Source organism: Danio rerio, chromosome 15, assembly GCF_049306965.1.
Source record: "Danio rerio strain Tuebingen ecotype United States chromosome 15, GRCz12tu, whole genome shotgun sequence".
In the NCBI taxonomy this organism is placed as follows: Eukaryota; Metazoa; Chordata; class Actinopteri; order Cypriniformes; family Danionidae; genus Danio; species Danio rerio.
The window spans coordinates 35525966-35546911 of record NC_133190.1 but is presented as its reverse complement, the minus strand read 5'-3'; the positions used below and the strand labels follow the sequence as shown (position 1 = coordinate 35546911).

Here is a 20946-nt window from a genome sequence, read left to right as displayed (position 1 = left end):
CCAGCACTGAACTAGAAGTTATCCTTTGTCAAATGCTAGCTATATATATATATTTATAATTCTTTGGAACATAATTAAAATAAACTATAAGCACAAAGCTCTCTTTATGTTATGTCCTTTGGAAGCCCAAATACAGAAACAGAAGAACTCTGTGAAAGCAAATGTCTGCCCTTGCATTAAACTTTGAGGATATTATATTCAGAGATGTTGTTTATGTTCACATAGCAACATTATACATCAACTAAAGCTTGAAACATGATGTCATAGTGGACCACCCCTTTAAGACCACTTTAAGCAGTTGGCGTTTTTGTGTGGAGTTTGCACGTTCGCATGGGTTTCCTCCGGGTGCTCTGTTTTTCCCCACAGCCCAAAGACATGTGGTATAGGTGAATTGGGTAGGCTAAATTGTCTGTAGCGAATAAGTGTGAATGAGTGTGTATGGATGTTTCCCAGAGATGGGTTGCAGCTGGAAGAGCATCCGCGGCGTAAAAACATATGCTGGATAAGTTGGCGGTTCATTCCATTGTGGCGACCCTAGACTAATAAAGGGACTAAGCCAAAAAGAAAATGAATGAAAAATCTTATTGAGCACAAAATAAATCTGAAATATACTGTACAATAAAATGTTAGTCACTAAGATATATTTTAAATCCATTAAAGTTCACCTCAAAATAAAAATTCTGTCATTATTTTCTCATCCATAGCAGGAACAAAAAATACTATGGAGGTCTATGTTTATTTCAACATTCTTCAGTTCCCTTGTGTTCAGCATCTTTTTAAAGTAGTAGCTTGAATCTATATAATAAGCGCTTCCAATGTCGTTTCCTCAGCATTGAATATGATGTTATTAGCTTGTCCAGATGCTGATAATATGATAATTCACTGTCATAAAACAGATGTTGTTTCCTTGTAGTTTAATACAGCTCCATCACTTAAAGCAGGAACAACGGTGGTGCCAGTTAACTAGATGAGATTTTAAAATCCACATACAGTATAGCTACATATAGCTATGTGTATGAATTAAATAAGTAAATAGATAATAATAAATGATCATCAAATCCAGGTCATTGATTTCCTCTATTCTATGTTTTATTAAGTTCAGAGTTTGCATCTTACTTTCCCAGAATCGCCAATGCTAAAAGGTCAAGCTATGCTACTGTACAGTATACCTGCAGGTAGTCACTGGTCATGTGCAGTGCAACCTTCGTAGGGGCCCTAACACAAACACGACACACAGACCTGGCACACTTACTAGAGACTCATCCAAGATCAGTGTCAGGAGAACAGTGCTCTCTACTGGCCATATGAATCTACACACATCTATGCTAATCATTGCCGACTCAGCCACGCATCTGTCATAACAATCACACTGAAGTTTACAAAGAGAATGCAGTAATGCTGTCAATACAACTTTTATAATTAGCGCTTGTTTATTTAAAAATAATTATATGCAGCCTACTGCTTTACATTTACATCATCAGTTGAGTTTGTAGTTGCTGAAGATGTACACAGTTAAATATTTAGAATATTAACTTCAAATATAAGAATAAACCCCACAGGTTTTAAATCATGTGTGTTTTAAGTGTGTTTTATCCAAAATGTAGCATTTTATTTTATTCATTAATTCGTTTTCTTTCAGCTTAGTCCCTTTATTCATCAGGGGTCACCACAGCGGAATGAACCACCAACTTATCCAGCATTTGTTTCACACAGTGGATCCTATTCAAGCTCCAACTGACCCAGCTGGGATTCAAACCTTCTTGCTGGGATGCTAACTACTATACCACAGTGTCCTGAATTTTAGTTTATCTTGGGGAAATATTATGTGGTATTTTTTCATAAAAAATAAATAAATAAAAAATCAAGAATGAATTAGGTTAATAAAACAAACCAATGTTACTTTTAAAACTTCATCAAAGAGTCTTAAAAGAAATATGAAGTATAGCAATTTCTGATTAATAAACCATCTCCAGGCCATTCAAGATGTTTTTATTATTTAGGGTTTTGGAGAGAAACATGATAAAAAACAAAACATTTCTACTTTTAAATGTCAGATAAATAAACACTTTATGTTTGATTTTCTGTTTATCAAAGAGTCTTGAAAGTAATATTAAATAAAACATTTTAAATTGCAAAAATAATAATAATAAAAAAAAAAAAATTAGCCCCCCTTTGAATTTTTTTCTTTTTTAAATATTTCCTAAATGATGTTTAACAGAGCAAGGAAATTTTCACAGTATGTCTGATAATATTGTTTCTTCTGGAGAAAGTCTTATTTGTTTTATTTTGGCTAGAATAATAAAAAAGGTCAAAATTATTAGCCCCTTTTAAGCTATTTTTTTCCCGACAGTCTACAGAACAAAACATCGTTATACAACAACTAGCCTAATTATTCTAACCTGCCTAGTTAACCTAATTAACCTAGTTAAGCTTTTAAATGTAAATGGGCGCTGGTGGGAGGTGTGCATTGGCACATCGGCACTATTGTGCTACAATAGTGATATTATGTTTATATAACAGTTCGATGGTTTAATTGTGTATATAAAAAAGAAAATCAAACACGGAGAGTCTCCAAAAACCTTTTGTATGAGGAACTACTGCCATTTTTTAACATCTGCAGCTGACGTCAGAACAGCAGGAACAGTTGCTCATTCACAAACGTCACTTTAGAGCTAGTGTATAAATGACTCTATAGCGTAATGTCTAAAGTGACAACAAAGCAGGTGATTTTGCTGACATTTTAAGAATATAAGGCTGAACGCCATGAAATGCAATGAGTCCAGAGACATTTCCCAGTATTGCGGTTTCAATAGGAAGATCACCATAATTAACGCCGAAAAAGCCAAAGCAATGCAAACACTTTCAGATAACTGTTGTTTGCTATAAAGAAAAACGCTAAACACACGCGGGCATTTCTTCTGTCTTTCGTTTTACTGAACTAGTCCACAATAACGAAAACAGGAGACTCAAACATTAAAAACAAACAGATGGCCAACCAAAAAGTAACTCACGGTTATACATAGAGTGGCCAACACAAAATACATACATTGCTGATATGCGAGTCCCTATACACTCATCACAATTACTATGGTATAAATACAGCACTACAACATACTAAAGAGAGAGATCAACTTCGGATATCATTTACCAGTTTAATAATGATTTGATCAGCTGTAGTTAGTTTTTCTTCTCTAATGTCTTTTTTTAAAGACCTCTTCTCCCTGATTACCATACAGTCTTTCCTCTGTGTTCCAACACTTTCCTCTTCGCTAACAGCCTGTCCTCATCTATCCCTTCCTCCCTCCCCTTCCTCTTTTCCATCCTTCTCTTCCTTTGCTTTCTCTGTTCAACAGTGTTTCCTTCCGCAGAGTCCGCTCATGTTTAAGGATCAGATGCAGCAGGATGTCATCATGGTGCTGAAGTTTCCTTCCAACTCTCCCGTCACTCACGTGGCTGCAAACACACTTCCACACCTGACCCTTCCAGCCGTGGTCACAGTCACCTGCAGCAGGCTCTTCGCCGTCAACCGCTGGCATAACACCGTGGGTAAGTCTCGATAAGGTTCTAATAGTTTTGGGTTAGTTTTAGTTTCTATTTCGTTTTGACTGTTTGTTTTCAAATTCAGTTAGTTTTAATTAGTTTTAGAGGTAGAATTACTAGTTTTTATTAGTTTCTATATTTTGAAATGTCTTAGTTCTAATTTAGTTTTTATTAGTTTCAGTATTATTTTCAGTTTTTAATTTTTTGTAAACAAGTATATTTGTTAGGTGGAAGATTCAAAATCAACAGGATAAATATTGTATAATAAAAACTGTCATACATTTTTTTAAACATGTATTCAGAGAACACATGAACACTATCATCTACCACAACCATCTACCCATCCTCAAATTCTAAGTACAATATGTGTGCAAGGCTGCTTCTGAGATTAGACACACAGTAGTTATGGGCAGGGCTGAATTAACCAATGGGCATTATGGGCACAGGCCCAGGGGCCCATCCGATTTTGCCTACTCTTCATCACGAGGAAGACAAGTAGGAATCATTAATAAGTGTGTACATTATGGAGGACTCAGATTTCTAGAACTGGATTGAAGAGATGTTATCCAAATCATGTGCATTATAAGTTTGTAGAAGTTATACATTAAAAATACCCTTAAATATAAATTTAACTTGAACAAGTATATTAAAATCTATCAATTTCCCCTGGTTGTATTCATTTTTTTTTCAAAGTGTGATTTAAATGCTTTAAAAATAAGTTAAATCTTTGTAGACTAGAAATATATGTACTGTATATCATTTATTTAAAAAATGTGGGCAATACATTATCGATTCATTTTATTTAACAAATATTACATTAATCATTTTTTTTAATTCAACTATGGGGTGCGGCTATAGGAGGCCTACAAGACATTGTGCCCAGGGGCCTCTGAATTATTAATCCGGGCTTGGTGATGGGAAGTTCAGATTTCTAACGCGGATGTTTGGACTCAACATTATGTAGTCAGCAATAGTAATTTCAGTCAGTTAAAACATCACCATGATCTGAAAAATGTCTTACAGTAAAGTTTTGCACCCCAACCGGATCGTAATTCACTTATTTAAATTCCATTACGATTGTCTGTTATGAAATAAACGTACAATTTTCACCAGATCCTCTTATTTAAGTCTTCGGTTTACCCGTGCTGCAGTTGTTCCAAGTTCAGTTCAGTCACACAGCAGGCTGTACTGTTTGTGTTTGGTTTACTGAATCACGCATGCGCAGAATTATCGGTTCTAATAACTGAATGAGAGTATATATTGGATTATTTAGAGTCAGAGGGAGGTACTGTATTAGGCATGTTATAAAGTAAGTTGTTGGTGGATAAGTGCTTACTTGAGACGCAAATCGTTTCAAATGATTCAGTTCGATTTGGTGAGCTAGTTCAACCGGTTCACTTAGAAGATCCGGTTAAAAAGATTTGTTCGCAATCGCGATACAGAAATAAAACCCATTATTGGGCACAAATGGGATCTGGCCAATGGCAGCAGGAGTTTCTGAGGTGCGAAAGGGTCAAACACAAACACCTGCAGCACAGATTATTTTTCACTTCTAAATGGCTTACAGTAAGATTATGTATTAAATACATTTACAAATACGAAAACAAAGGAGGTTTTAGCTATAATTTTAGTTAGTTCCAGTTAGTTTTGTTTCTACACAATACACTTTCAGTTAGTTCTAGTTTTTGAAAAAACTCTCGTTTTTATTTTTATCTCAGTTAACGACAATTATTTTACATTTTAGTTTTCGTTTTTCGCTCATTTTCATTAGCTATAATAACCTTAGTGTGTATGCACTTTATAGTTACCCACCAGTTATTAGCTTTATTAGGAATAGTTAACCCAAAAGGGGATATATATTTTCCCATTATTTACCTTTAAGCCATACTAGATACAGTATATACTGTAGGCCTTTATAATGAGTTCTTGATGCTCCAAAAAGTGCATCCAGCTATCAGTTATATAAAGTAATCTATAATAACCCAGTTGGTTAAAAATGCCCTCAGATGGTTTTTTTTCCTATGTATTAAAATTTTCTGATTATTTAACCACCTCCAAACCTTCCAAGATGAAGGTTTTAAAATGAAGCATACCATGATTTTTCTATCTAATGCAAGTTCATGGGCCTTAATGTATATCATTGTGAATGTCTAAAATCTGTATTTACAGTTAAGTGGTCCAGGTGACCCTAGTTAATATATAAATCATAATTAGCTAAAATAATACTGTAATAATCAAAAAACAATTCTAGAGCTTAAAACTGCTTACCTGAAAAACGTACTGGAAAAAATAGCTTTATCTGGCAAACACCTCTGAGTTTTCATTGGTTCGAAGCACATCAAATGAAAAGCAAATGAGAAATGTCTTGAAGAGAGTGTGGCATGTCAGATATACTAGAGAGCATTTTATTGGTCAAGATTTGATGAGAAACTGAAGTATGAGCTGACGTTCATTGATCGATTTAGGCAGAAGTGACAAACTGCAAGCTGTAGATGTTTATATTAGTTCAATATTTTCTAAAAGCGAATATTGTCACTGTTTTGAGGCACAGTAGCAAACAAATATCCTTAAAACTAACAAACTGAAACTAAGAACTAAATTTTTTTTTTCCACAGGACCTTTCACATCTGTTTACTCACTGCTGTAAATTTAGTTTACAGCATGTTAAAAGTATGAATTTTATTATTGAGAGAAAAACATGCAATGAATTGGTACATTATATTGAAAGAATTACTCAAAATGATATACCTTTTAAGCTATAAAAGCTTGTCTTGGTTTAGCTCTGTAATGCACAGTCACAAAAGAGCGGAAGAAAGAAAAATCTTAAATCAATTTTTTTTCATTTAAGATAGTACTGTTCCTTAAATTAAATCTAAAATGCAACAAAAAACTACCCTGGTATGCCACTTGGCTGTACAGTATGTAAGCAACCTATGGACTTTTTATAAAACAAACAGCAATTTTCATATTTCTGAATGCACTATTCCTAAAAAGTTCACCTGCGAGCTCAAACAGCCACGCTTGTTCTATACTAAAACGAATGCTTGGAGAAATAATACTGTTGATGTCAGAATTATTAGCCCCCCTTTGATTTTTTTTTTCTTCTTTAAATATTTCCCAAATTATGTTTAACAGAGCAAGGAAATTTTCCAAGTACGCCTGATAATATTTTTTTCTTCTGGAGAAAGTCTTATTTGTTTTATTTTGGCTATAATAAAAGCAGTTTTTATTTTTTTTAAATGCCATTTTAAGGTTAAACTTATTAGCCCCTTTAAGCCATTTTTTGATACAGAACAAGCCATCGTTATACAATAGCTTGCCTAATTACCCTAACCTGCCCAGTTATCTTATTAACCCTTTAAATGTCACATTAGGCTGTATAGAAGCATCTTGAAAAATATCAAGTCAAATATTTTTGTCTGTCATCATGGCAAAGATAAAACAAATCAGTTATTAGAAATGACTTATTAAAACTATTGTTTAGAAATGTGTTGAAGAAAATCTGCTCTCCGTTAAACAGAAATTAGGGAAAAATAATTCTGACTTCAACTGTATATGTTCCCATTATTTACCTTCAAGCCATCCTAGATATATAGGCCTTTATATTGTCTTTATATTAAGTTTTTGAATCTCTAAAAAACTGGGTCCATCTATCAATAATATATGGTAATCTATAAAAATCCAGTTGGTTCTTCCGATTACTCACACAAAAAATACACAAAATTATATAATAATGCTCCAATTTTACGGTGCAAATAAAACAAATCAACTGAATAAACAAGACCCATCCTACCAACATACTATTCCTAACTTCACCTAAACCCTCACGCTTATACGAAAAAGAATGCTTGCAAAGGAATAGTAACAAAGTAACTCGTACTAGAACAAAAAAAAACAGCCACATGTTACCACTTGGCCATGTGTGAACAACATTACCCAACTAGCCGTTTCCCCGGAGCCCCCCTCACCTGCAGGTCAGAGGTCGGGTGCCGTGGCGACGGGCTAAATTAGCCTATCACGGCCTCTCCTTTCGCCTCACACCTCCCCAGCTGTCACTGCAACACATAGTGATGGCGAACTCTCTCTCTCACACTACTAATGGCTGCAGCTGCACAGCCGCTTCTGAGTGTTTGTCGGCCCCCCTCCCAATAATAAGGCCACCACACTGAGCGCAAAATGGCGATCTCTGCCTTGTAGGGTTGCCTCTGGGGTGCTATAGCTCTGGCCTGTCTGACACTGGAGAGGGAGAGAAATCAATAAGCACCGTGGAGATCTGGCTGGTGGGTCTCCAGAAAAAAACCCCGTGTCTAATGGGAAGGAGGTCAGGAAGTGGACTTGACTGCGGCGGCAGGGCAGGTGTCTGAGGATAGGGAATGTGAGAGGGTGCGCTGCTCAAAAATAATGTTCTTATTTTGAATGTTTTACTATATAGAACAACATGATACATGAAAAAATAAACATAGTATGTCATAATTAGTGTTGTTAGTCTGTTACTTGTAATTAATTGCATCTAAAATGAAAGTTTGTTTACCTATATATAATTTGTATTATATGTAGACCATTTTGAGAGATGTAACCAATGACAATGGCCCCAACATATTTCTTTTTTTACATTGTTAATGTCTGTAGCTTCCGGGAATCTAAAAAGAGCCCTACATTGATAAATAACGTTATGATAGCTGTTATGACATTAAGTTGTGATTGAATTGCCTCTTGTTACAGTTATGACGTAGTTCAATAACAAGCAGGAAATGTTCATGAGCCAATGGCATGACCACATCAAAATTGTCCACATAAATATAAACATTTCCTTAAATATAATACTAGAAGTTGTTTAGCCACTGTTTCCTTGGTTACTATAAGAGCTTGTGTAGCGAACGCAGACGCGGTTCGCGTCGTCCGCCTCAGTTTCGGCCCTTGTTTTGACTCGGGAGGCGTGTCCAAACGCCAGGTAACCACTATATAGTGAGCACGGTAGCATTAGTCGGCAGGAGAAGCACTTTAGCAGCATCTAGAACAGCAGCCTGTAAGTACATTTAAGATTTGTTTCAGTTGTTGTGTATGGTTTGAGGACTTGTTTCCAGCTGTTTGTGTAAAGTTGTAGGACATTTAAACTTGCTTTCAGTTGTGTATAATACTAGAAGTTGTTTAGCCACTGTTTCCTTGGTTACTATAAGAGCTTGTGTAGCGAACGCAGACGCGGTTCGCGTCGTCCGCCTCAGTTTCGGCCCTTGTTTTGACTCTCGAGGCGTGTCCAGCTGAATTCAATCAGCTAGTGCTTTGGGGTTATATAAACAACTAGTTCACCGCGGCAGCAGTCGCGGCAGCCTCGTGTGAAGACCGCCTCGTGTGAAGACCGACGAGGGTAAAGACCATCGACTCTACCTGCGCGACTCCACCGAGCAAAGACACCGACAAAGCACTTGAGTACTTTACTGTATTGTTTTACTTCACACTTATTTTTTGTTGTCAGTGCACTTTTATTATGTGTTTTCTAATTCCTGTTGTTACTAACACTCGCAAAACACGGGAGGTACGCTGCAGGCGTAATCCTCACAACCTTCGTTCAATACATGTATCTACTATTTCACAACTCTCTCTCTCCGTGGGCCTCTGGAATTGTCAATCAGCTGTTAACAAGGCTGATTTTATTACCTCCATAGCTACATATTCTGACTATAATCTCATGGCTCTAACTGAGACCTGGTTGAGGCCGGAGGACACTGCTACACATGCTACTCTTTCTGCTAATTTCTCTTTTTCCCACACTCCTCGTCAGACAGGGAGAGGGGGTGGGACTGGACTACTAATTTCCAAAGAATGGAAATTTACTCTGATACCGTCCCTGCCAACAATCAGCTCCTTTGAATTCCATGCAGTCACCATTATCCACCCCTTCTACATAAATGTGGTTGTCATCTACCGCCCACCAGGTAAATTAGGTCACTTCCTAGATGAACTGGATGTTCTTCTCTCATCTTTTTCTAATTTTGCCACTCCCTTATTGGTGCTAGGTGACTTCAACATTTACGTTGACAAACCGCAAGCTGCAGACTTTCAGACTCTGCTTGCCTCTTTTGACCTAAAAAGAGCACCTACTTCTGCTACCCACAAATCAGGTAATCAGCTAGACCTTATTTACACACGACACTGCTTCACTGATCAAACAATAGTAACTCCACTACAAATATCTGATCATTTCCTTCTGTCTCTCAACATCCACATTACTCCTGAGCCGCCACACACTCCAACACTGGTTACCTTTCGCAGAAACCTACGATCTCTCTCACCCAATAGACTATCCACCATTGTTTCAGACTCTCTTCCTCCATCTCGCAAACTCACTGCACTTGATTCGAACAGTGCCACTAATACACTCTGCTCCACACTAGCATCATGTCTAGACCGATTATGTCCTCTTGCATCCAGGCCAGCCCGCGCCAGTCCTCCTGCACCCTGGCTCTCGGATGCTCTCCGTGAGCATCGCTCAAAACTTCGGGCTGCAGAGAGAATTTGGCGGAAAACTAAAAATCCTGCACATCTCTTAACATACCAAACTCTTCTGTCCTCTTTCTCAGCTGAGGTTACTTCTGCAAAGCAGACGTATTACCGTCTGAAAATCAACAATGCCACTAATCCTCGCCTACTTTTTAAAACATTTTCCTCCCTCCTCTATCCTCCTCCTCCACCCGCATCCTCCACACTTACTACTGATGACTTTGCTACATTCTTCTGCACCAAAACTGCAAAAATCAGTGCTCAATTTGCTGCACCTACAACAAACACGCAAGATACAACACCAACACCACACACACTCACCTCTTTTTCTCAGCTCTCTGAGTCTGAGGTGTCCAAACTTGTGCTATCTAGCCATGCAACCACCTGTCCACTCGATCCCATTCCCTCTCATCTCTTGCAAGCCATCTCTCCTGCAGTCATACCAACACTGACTCACATAATTAACACATCTCTTGACTCTGGTTTATTCCCCACTACATTTAAGCAGGTTAGGGTAACCCCACTGCTAAAGAAACCCAACCTGGACCATACACTACTTGAAAACTACAGACCAGTATCCCTGCTTCCATTCATGGCCAAGATTCTGGAGAAAGTAGTGTTCAATCAAGTCCTGGACTTTCTTACTCAAAACAATCTCATGGACAACAAGCAATCCGGCTTTAAGAAAGGCCACTCAACTGAGACTGCCCTGCTCTCGGTCGTGGAGGATCTCAGACTGGCTAAAGCAGACTCTAAATCATCAGTCCTCATTTTGCTGGACTTGTCAGCTGCTTTTGACACTGTCAACCACCAGATCCTGCTATCTACGCTTGAGTCACTGGGCGTTGCGGGCACTGTTATACAATGGTTTAGATCTTACCTCTCTGACAGGTCATTCAGGGTGTCTTGGAGGGGAGAGGTGTCCAACCTACAGCATCTAAACACTGGGGTACCTCAAGGCTCTGTTCTTGGGCCACTTCTCTTCTCCATCTACACATCATCTCTAGGACCAGTCATCCAGAGACATGGATTCTTCTACCACTGCTATGCTGATGACACCCAGCTATACCTCTCTTTTCATCCTGATGATCCCTCGGTTCCAGCTCGTATCTCAGCCTGCCTGTTGGATATTTCACACTGGATGAAAGATCATCATCTTCAGCTGAACCTCGCAAAAACGGAAATGCTTGTAGTTTCTGCCAACCCGACTCTACACCATAACTTTTCAATCCAGATGGATGGGGCAACCATTACTGCATCCAAAATGGTGAAAAGCCTTGGAGTAACGATTGATGACCAACTAAACTTCTCTGACCACATTTCTAGAACTGCTCGATCGTGCAGATTTGCACTCTATAACATCAGAAAGATCCGACCCTTCTTATCTGAACATGCAGCTCAACTCCTTGTTTAAGCTCTTGTTCTCTCCAAACTGGATTACTGCAACTCTCTACTAGCTGGGCTTCCAGCTAACTCTATCAAGCCTCTTCAGCTGCTCCAGAATGCAGCAGCACGAGTTGTCTTCAATGAACCTAAACGAGCACATGTCACTCCGCTGCTAGTCCGTTTGCACTGGCTGCCAGTTGCTGCTCGCATCAAATTCAAAACTCTGATGTTTGCCTACAAAGTGACTTCTGGCCTTGCTCCTTCTTATCTGCTCTCACTTCTGCAGATCTATGTGCCCTCCAGAAACTTGCGTTCTGTGAATGAACGTCGCCTCGTGGTTCCATCCCAAAGAGGGAAAAAATCACTTTCGCGAACGCTCACGCTCAATCTGCCCAGTTGGTGGAATGAACTCCCTAACTGCATCAGAACAGCAGAGTCACTCGCTATTTTCAAGAAACGACTAAAAACTCAACTATTTAGTCTCCACTTCACTTCCTAAGCTGCAATTGCCTCTTTGAATATCACACTAATTGTACAAAAAAAAAAAAAAAAAAAAAAAAAAACTACTAACACTTCCCTTCTTAGACTTTACAGACCTGAAACTTGCCTTTAGTACTTATTCATTGTTGCTCTTAGTTGTGTAAATTGCTTCCTTGTCCTCATTTGTAAGTCGCTTTGGATAAAAGCGTCTGCTAAATGACTAAATGTAAATGTAAATGTAAATATGCATCCGTGTGTAAGTATACATATACACACACACAGTGCATACAAACATATGCAAACGTAAACTTTTATTTTGTATATGATTAATCACAATTAATAATTTGAGAATATTAGGCAATGCATTCATTCACTTTCCTTCAGCTTAGTCCCTTTATTCATCAGGGGTCGCCACAGTTGAATGAACCACAAACTTATCTACCATATGTTTTACACAGTGGATGCCGTTCCAGCTGCAACCCAGTACTGGGAAACACCCATACACATCACATGCACACACATACCCTACGGCCAATTTAGTTAATCCAATTCACCTATAGCACATGTCTTTGGACTGTGGGGGGAAACCCGAGCACCCGGAGGAAACCCATAAGGAGTACATGCAAACTCTCCACACAGAAATGCCATACTGGCCCAGCTGGGATTCGAACCAGCAATCTTCTTGCTGTAAGGCGACAGTGCTAACCACTGAGCTACCGTGTCGCCCATATTAAGCAATAGTAATTATCATTAATATTTCTAGATAATTTGTTCTCTCCAAATTACTTTTTTGTTGTTGTTTAAAGTATGAATTCTATTAACTACACATTGTGTTTGTTTCTTTGGTTTGTTTGTGTATATATATGCAATTTTCTCTGCCTCCTTGAAAATGAATGATTTTCTTGTAGTTTCAAGCAACATCGCTCAATGGCCCAATGAACTATTTTTTTATAACTATGCATGATGAGATATTAAATACAATATGTTTTGTGAAAAATCACAATATTTATCTCCTCAAATGTGGATTAAAGTGAGGATAGACAAAGTGAAATCCAGCAATTCAAAGCAAATGCCTCAAACACATACAAATTTAGACAAAGCAAGGCAAGGCAAGTTTGTTTATATAACACATTTCATATACAGTGGCAATTCAAAATGCTTTACATAAACAAGAATAAAAGAGACAAGTATAAGAAAATAAAAACCAATAATAATAATGGTTAAAAACAGATTAAAATGTGTCAAAACAGGTTATAAAACAATGAAAAAGAAAAGAAATACATAATAGTGCGATCTGTCGGACGTAGCACAGTGCTCATTCAGTAAACATGTGTAAATGTGTGTGTGAGCAGGTCTTCGAGGAGCTCCAGGATATTCACTTGAGCAGGCCCACCACCTCCCTATTGAGATGGACTCGCTGATTGGTGGGTTTGACATGTTTTATTGTTGTTAAAATATTTATTCCGTCACAAACTTTACAAATGTAAGTAGTTTGTACGGTGGGTTTATACTGTATTGCTGAAAGATCTTACTCTGTGGTTCTGTATAGCTGAAATTACACTTCGAATCAGTCCACAGGTTGATTGCTCAATTTGAAGATTCAATAGAAAAACATTTATTTTTGACATTTTTGTGATATCGAAGTTATCAGTGCTTTAACTAAAGAAGGTCAACATACAGTATTTGAATGCACAATTAATTACTAATCTAAGTGCATATTACATTACATTTAACCTCTAAAATCACTTTTATTTGAGCAAAAATGCTTTAAAGTTATAAAACTGTAAAATAAAGCAAATTTGATTCAACTAAATGTTGTTCCACAAAAAGAATTCTGGTTAAAATGCTTTTCAGTTCCCTTCAAAACATCAAGCAGCTCTTTTCAACAATGATAACGCAAAGTACACTACCTGACAAAAGTCTTGTCGTCAATCCCAGTTGTAAGAGCAACAAATAATAACTTCTAGTTGATCATTTGTGGCAGAAGGTATATTTTTCTGATGAATTATTTGTTGAACTGCATCCCAATCGTTACAAATACAGCAGAAGACCTATTGGAATCCGTATGGACCCAAGATTCTCACCGTTTGTTGAAGGAGAAATCATGGTTTGGGGTTAATTTCAGTATGGGGGTGTGCGAAAGATTTACAGAGTAGATGGCAACATCAACAGCCTGAGGTATCAAGACATTCGTGCTGTCCATTAGATTACAAACCACAGGAGAGGGCAAATTCTTCAGCAGGATAGTGCTCCTTCTCATACTTCAGCCTCCACATCAAAGTTCCTGAAAGCAAAGAAGGTCAAGGTGCTCCAGGATTGGCCAGCCCAGTCTCCAGAAATGAACATTGTTGATGAAGGAGGAGGCATTGAAGATGAATCTAAAGAATCTTGATGAGCTCTGGGAGTCCTGCAGGAACGCTTTCTTTGCCATTCCAGATGACTTTATTAATAAGTTATTTGAGTCATTGCAGAGATGTATGGATGCAGTCCTCCAAGCTTATGGTAGTCATACACAATATTAACTCTTTTTTTCACTGCAGCTTGACTTTATATTCTGTACTGTATATTATTTTTGCTAAGTGACAAGACGTTTTGTCTAAGCAAAGTCATACCTATTTTGAAATAATTAAAAATCAAGGCATGATCATATTTTATTTTGGTAAAATAAGCATAATCTAGAAGCCTTTGCCTTTCATATAAGCCACTTCTGATGCCAAATGATCAACTAGAACTATTATTTGTTGTCCCTGAAACTTGGATAGGGGACAAGACTTTTGTCAGGTAGTGTAAGTTTTTTTTTTTTTTTTTGTAAATCTAATGATTACTCCTTGATTGTGTTCCAGCAAACAACTCAGGCACAAACAAGAGGCAAATCACAGACCTGGTTGACCAGAGCATTCAGATCAACACTCAGTGTTTTGTGGTGACGGCAGATAACCGCTACATCCTGGTGTGTGGGTTCTGGGACAAGAGTTTCCGAGTTTACTCCTCAGACACAGGTCAGAAACACTTAGTGGATGTAAAGCCAATATTTTATCTTTATGTTTACATTTAATCTTCACTTTCTCACCTCAATGATCTAAGAAAATTTGTTTCTCTAATGTCTTTAGTAAGTTAATAAAACATTTTTGGACCTTTGACCCCTTTTATGATTTTACATTATTATGAGCTTGACATCACCAGGTTTGCTTGATTTTTATTACATTGCATTACATCCATGCATCTTGAACCGACTAACAGAGTTGCACTTTAAATTGTTTGCAGGCAAACTCACTCAGATCGTGTTTGGTCACTGGGATGTGGTCACGTGTCTGGCACGCTCAGAGTCTTACATTGGCGGCGATTGCTACATCGTGTCTGGATCCAGAGATGCCACTCTCCTGCTGTGGTACTGGAGTGGACGACACCACATCATTGGAGACAACCCTAATAACAGTGAGTAACCATTATACTTAAAGGTATAGTTCACCTTTATTCGCCTTTAAGTGATTGTAAACCGTTCTGTTGAACACAAAAGAAGATATTCTGAAGAATGTTGGTAACCAGCAGCCATAGTAGGAACAATATGCTATGGGTGTCAATGGCTGATTCTTTGCAGCATTCTTCAGAATATCTTCTTTCGTGTTCATGAGAAGAAGTAATAAATATACAAATAAAAGACATGTTTTTGAAACCCTATTTCAATCACTTTAAAAGACTTAGTTTATACTTTCTTTCTTTAAACTTAAGACATGTAGCAACAATTGTGCATCATTGTCTGTAATGTGGGCTGTAGGTGCTCAACTTTTCAAGATAGGCTGCTCAGTGGTTGCTGCAAACTTTTTATCTCATTGCGTTAATGTGTTTCTGACTGGAGGAACATATTGAGTAGGGGGCGAGGTTTTGTTTTTGTGCTTCTCCTTTCATTTTTCGCTCACAGCAAACTAATGGTTGTAGGAGCGTGGCTTAGTGTATTTTGCTCAAACCGTCAAAATGTCATTCCATAAGATTACCAAAACATTCATCGTCATTCATTTTCTTTTCGGCTTAGTCCCTTTATTAATCTAGAGTCGCCACAGAGGAATGAACCGCCATTACCAAAACAAATTAATTTACTTATTTATTTTCAGTAGATTAACTATCAGTACATGGATCTTTACAGGGATTGTTCAACCAAAAACAAGCATTTCATTAGTCCCTTTCACACAGTGATACCGGTAAATATCCGGAAAATTTCCGGAACGACTTTACCGGTATATTCAAAAAAGCGCTGTTCACACAGGCACGGACGTTATGGAAATTTTCCGGAAAAGAGCATTCACACATCCATTCCAAAATACCGGTAAATTCTGACAAAATTAACCAGAAATGAGCTTTAAACGGCTGCGCTTGCATTTGTAAACTTTTGACTAAATTACAAACTCTGTGGATAATCAGTATTGTGAACAACTTTCGCAGGATCACTTTTGCATGTCGAGATGTTCATAATATGTGCGTGTGCAGGCGCTCACAGGCTGTTTCGCAGGCACACGCAAAGCTTGAAGGTAAACAAACAACGGCTTGTCATAAGCATCTCATGATCTCGATGATTATTTATACAGTTGGCATTAAGAAGAACATATAAACGTGATCTGACTAACTTCTAGCAGCTAAATGTGTCTGGAAAAATATTCAAAGGCTTTTATTCTCATAAACCGCGCGGACGTAAATGCATCTGACAGTTGTGATTGGCTAAAGCAGACGTCTCACGTCAGCACGTTCTAGACGTGCACGCGCTTATTCCGTCAATCTTCCTTCTGCATTCACACAGCGCAGCATTCCGGCAAATTGCCGGTAATGTTACAACTTCTCTTTCCGGAAAATAGCAAGAACGAATTTACCGGTATTTTCAAAAAGGACCTGTTCACACATACAACCTTTCCGGAAAGGTCTGTATGTGTGAAAGGGGCTATTGTTTCATTTGTTTTATTTAGGACTTCATTTACGCATTATTCACTTGTTACAAACCAGGTTCAATTTCTTTTTTTTCTGTTGAACATAAAATAAGTTATTTAGAAAAATGCTGGAAACCATTAACTCATGACTTCCATTGTATTTGTTTTTTGTACTATGGAAGTCAATGGTTATTCTGAGTTATGCTGGAAACCTGTAACCATTAATTTCCATGGTACAACAAACAAATACGATTAAAGTCAATGGTTACAGGTTTCTAACATTCTTCAAAATATCTTCTTTTTTCAACATTCAACAAAACAAAGAAACCCATAAAGGTTTAAAACCACTTGAGGGGGAATAAACAGTGAGTAAATTACATTTTGGGGTGATTTCTCCCTTTACGAAACTGATCAATCTTTTTATTCATGAGGAAATGAATCAGGTCACAAATTTAATGTACTTGTTTATGAATGTAAAATGTCTATAAAGTTTAAAAGGCTAAAGTGCACATTAAAAACAAAAACCAGTTCTGATCTCAGAAACGGAGAAGTCTTCTATAAGTTATGTATGACAAACCAATGTTTAATTTGCTATTTAACAATAGTCTTTTTTAATTTAGGAGCCCGTTAAATGGATAGTTTATCCAAACTTGAAAAAAAAAACTGTTAATTTACTGTTTATTGCTAATTTACCCTAAAATTATCCAAGTTGTAGGTGAAAAACATATACAGGCAAAACATAATTAACACCCATGCATCCTGACAATACATTAAGGTCTTAGGAAGTAAAATCATTGGTCTTTGAAAAAAAAAAAATTATAACAATGATCACAATTTTATTTGGTTCGCTGAGAGAGCTGTCTGAAAGAACCGGTTCATGGAAATGAATCAGGTTTTCTCTCACTACTTTAACTGTTTCTGAATGTAAAGCATTGATAAAGGTTTATAGACCAAAGCGCACAATAAAAACAAGATCCAGTTCTGATCTCCCTGAAACGAGACATCCCAAACGCAAGCACAAACAGGGTGTCCACAGGGTCTTAAAAAGTATTAAAGTTGATCAATCAATGTAGAGAAATTTAAGTATTAAAAAATCTTAATTTGGTATCATTTTTAAATGCAATGTATGGTTGTATGCTAAAGCTTGCCAGGAATAAAAATGTGAATACCAGGATGCTGTGTAGTTTATGAAATCAATGAAATCCTACTAATGGGTTGCAGCTGGATGGGCATCCGCTGTGTAAAACATGTGCTGGATAAGTTGGCAGTTCATTACGCTGTGACAACCCCAGTTTAATAGAGGAACTAAGCCGAAAAGAAAATGAATGAATGAAGGAATGAATGAATGAAATCCTACTAGATTTGACATCATGCTGCTTACTTTACTGCAGTAAATGAGGCATCACCGTTATTTCTGTAGTTCTATAGGCGCCATCCTGCTGAAATAGCTAGAATTAATCAATTTTTATTCAGTATTCTGAATATTATATTATTATAAATATTATTTATTAATATTTAGTAAATATATTGTAAGTGAAAATTTTAAACCAGTGTTTCCTGGTTAAAAAGTGGTTGAGGTCTTAAAATGTATAGAAAGAATCTTAAAAAAGGTCTTAAAGGTATGGAATTTCACTCTTTGATTAGTGTAGATACACTGATTTATTTATTTATTTTAAATAGTTTATTTGTTTGTTTTGGGGTTGTATTTAGTTGTTTGTTTCCTGATTTTTAAGAGTGAAAAAATAGAATGAATATAAAATTAAATGTGAATCTTAATGCAAATAAATTAAATAACAAAAATATTTACAGGGTGTCTGCGGGGTCTTAACAGGATTAAAAGTTGATAAATCAATGTAGAGAAATGTAAGGCCCTTAAAAAGTATTAAAACTCTTAAATGCTATTTTGCAAGGTGTTGAATTTGATATCATTTTTGATTATGCAATGTATGGTTTTATGCTAAAGTCATCATGCTGCTTTGTTTACTGCAGTAATCGAGGCATCACCATTATTTCTGCAGTTCTATCGGCGCCTACATGCTGAACTAACTAGATTTAAAAGATTTTTATTCAGTATATGAATAATGTTTTAGTTTTGGATTTATTTCTTACATTAATATTTAGTAAATACATAGTAAATTAAAATCTCGCCAGTGTTTCTGGTTGAAAAGTGATTATAAGGTCTTAAAATTTATGGAAAGAGTCTTAAAAAAGGTCTTGAATTTCACTCTCTGATTCCTGTATATACTCTGACAAAGCATTATACAATCACAGACTAGAGGCATTAATATTACAATAAAGTTCATTACAGAAGCTCACGCACAGAATATATTTTTTCCAATTGTACATTAATCACTATAATAACAAAAGCTATTACTGCATAACTAATGAATGCATTATAGCTCATAATTGTTCCGGGATTTGTTGTTGCAGTAAGCAGAAATCTTTTTTTTTTTTTTGTAACATGAGCTGCAAACACGTTATTAAGTAAACAAGCCTACATGCCTGTGCTTGCTTCTCTATGTGTTTTGCAAAGAAACCAGTGCATTTGTTAGACGTATTGTCCTTGTTCCTGGTGTCGTGAGCTGTGGTTTAGGTGAGCGTGTTCTCTAATTAACTTCAGCGATGCTCAGACAGTTAATTAAGGATTTCAGCTCCACTGCCTCCAATTAGCGAGGTACAGTCCTGCTCCTGTTTTCAAAGCACAGGAAGCAAAACTCCCATGATATTCACACACAACTGCGCACTGTGTGCCCTCACAAAGGACACTAATGGTCTGTGTGCTTCATACTGGAGGGAATTATGAACAAAGGACTATTTATATATATTTTTAATGAGGAATAAATCGAACAATGTTAACTTTATCAAGCCCACGGTACACCAATTGCATTCTGGTGTCATTATGTCCGGAATGTGATATATTAATAATATCAGTGGCAGTACGAGTCGTCTCAGAGTATTATTAATGGACTGTAATTACATATATGCACTGTAAAAATAAAAAAAATCAGTAAAAAAAAAAAAAAAAAAAGGTCAAAAGACTGGCAGCAGGGCTTCCAGAGATATTCCGTTAAATTACAGAAAATAACTAAACAAAATTACATGAAAAAAACTATAAAAGCACAGAACAAACTTTAATTAGCATTTAAATTGTGAAAAAATAACAACAACAAAACACTGTCAGAATAAAAAATATAGATAATCTGTAAAAAGTAATTTCTTTGCTTCATAATTACTAATTATTACTGTAATTTTACAGATTATAATGATACTGGTAATTACTGCCATTTTACTAATTATTACTGCAATTATACAGATTATTACTGTAAATATATAACTTATTAGTGTAATTACACAGATTAATTTATGTATTTGTACAGATTATTACTGTAATTATACGGGTTATTACTGTAATTATACAGATTATTTAATGTGATTGTACAGATTAATTAATGTAATTATGAAGATTATTACTGTAATTATACAGATTATTTAATGTGATTATACAGATTATTACTGTAATTGTACAGATTATTACTGTGGTTATACAGATGAATTAATGTGATTGTAAAGATTATTACTGTAATTATACAGGTTATTAATGTAATTATACAAATAATTAATGTACTTGTAAAGATTATTACTGTAATTATGCAGGTTATTACTGTAATTTTACAGATTTTTAAATGTGATTATACAGATTAATTAATGTGATTGTAAAGATTGTAAAGTTGGTGTCATGTGAGGATGCCTGCACAACAAAGTTGAGGATCAAGTAGCAGTTTGTTAAGAGAATCATCTTGCATTTAAAGCTTGAAATTGGAACAAACATGTGCATAGATAGTCCCAAGCATAAAGGCAACAAAGTAGCAAAGCAAAGCAACGGGTCAAACACGGCAAGGGAAACCGCGTTGTAATGCTCACTAAACTGTTAAAGACTCAGCAACAATGTGTCTGTGTGTGCTGAGTTTATAGTCCTTGAAATCAGTCCATAACGTTCTTCTGGCTGTGTGTGTGTAATCAGTGAGAATTAGGAACCCGGGTGTGTGAGGTGCATGCTGGGAATTGTAGTTCACATTAACATAGCGTATGTAGTTCTCCAGCGGTTCACAGTCGCTAGATAGCTGGTGAT

At 36.6% G+C, this 20946-nt stretch overlaps 2 protein-coding genes across 14 annotated transcripts in view; both read left to right on the top strand.

The window, feature by feature from the left end:
• The window catches only part of nbeab (neurobeachin b), a 770985-nt gene that overhangs the window by 531987 nt on the left and 218052 nt on the right, over positions 1-20946 (top strand). For 6 of the 13 annotated variants that reach the window (XM_073923809.1, XM_068213772.2, XM_068213770.2 and 3 more), the window contains 4 exons: positions 3354-3546; positions 13257-13328; positions 14748-14903; positions 15169-15339. The exons of 2 other annotated variants lie outside the window; for them this stretch is intronic. In XM_073923809.1, coding sequence (XP_073779910.1) covers positions 3354-3546; positions 13257-13328; positions 14748-14903; positions 15169-15339 — 592 coding nt within the window. The remainder of the gene's footprint in view (positions 1-3353; positions 3547-13256; positions 13329-14747; positions 14904-15168; positions 15340-20946) is intronic. 5 more of the 13 variants (XM_073923810.1, XM_073923808.1, XM_073923807.1 and 2 more) reach the window with 1 other exon arrangement.
• On the top strand, positions 6727-13153 carry LOC141377868 (uncharacterized). The gene is made up of 2 exons (XM_073923854.1): positions 6727-9473; positions 9555-13153. The coding sequence occupies exons 1-2, from the start codon at positions 9026-9028 to the stop codon at positions 11450-11452; spliced, it is 2346 nt and encodes a 781-aa protein (XP_073779955.1). The 5' UTR covers positions 6727-9025; the 3' UTR covers positions 11453-13153.

Bases quoted from the DNA above. Each gene is read 5' to 3' on its own strand.
- LOC141377868 (XM_073923854.1), top strand. From the start codon at position 9,026: ATGTGTTTTCTAATTCCTGTTGTTACTAACACTCGCAAAACACGGGAG. The intron at 9,474-9,554 runs GTAAATTAGGTC...TATTGGTGCTAG, and splicing joins TGTCATCTACCGCCCACCAG to GTGACTTCAACATTTACGTT.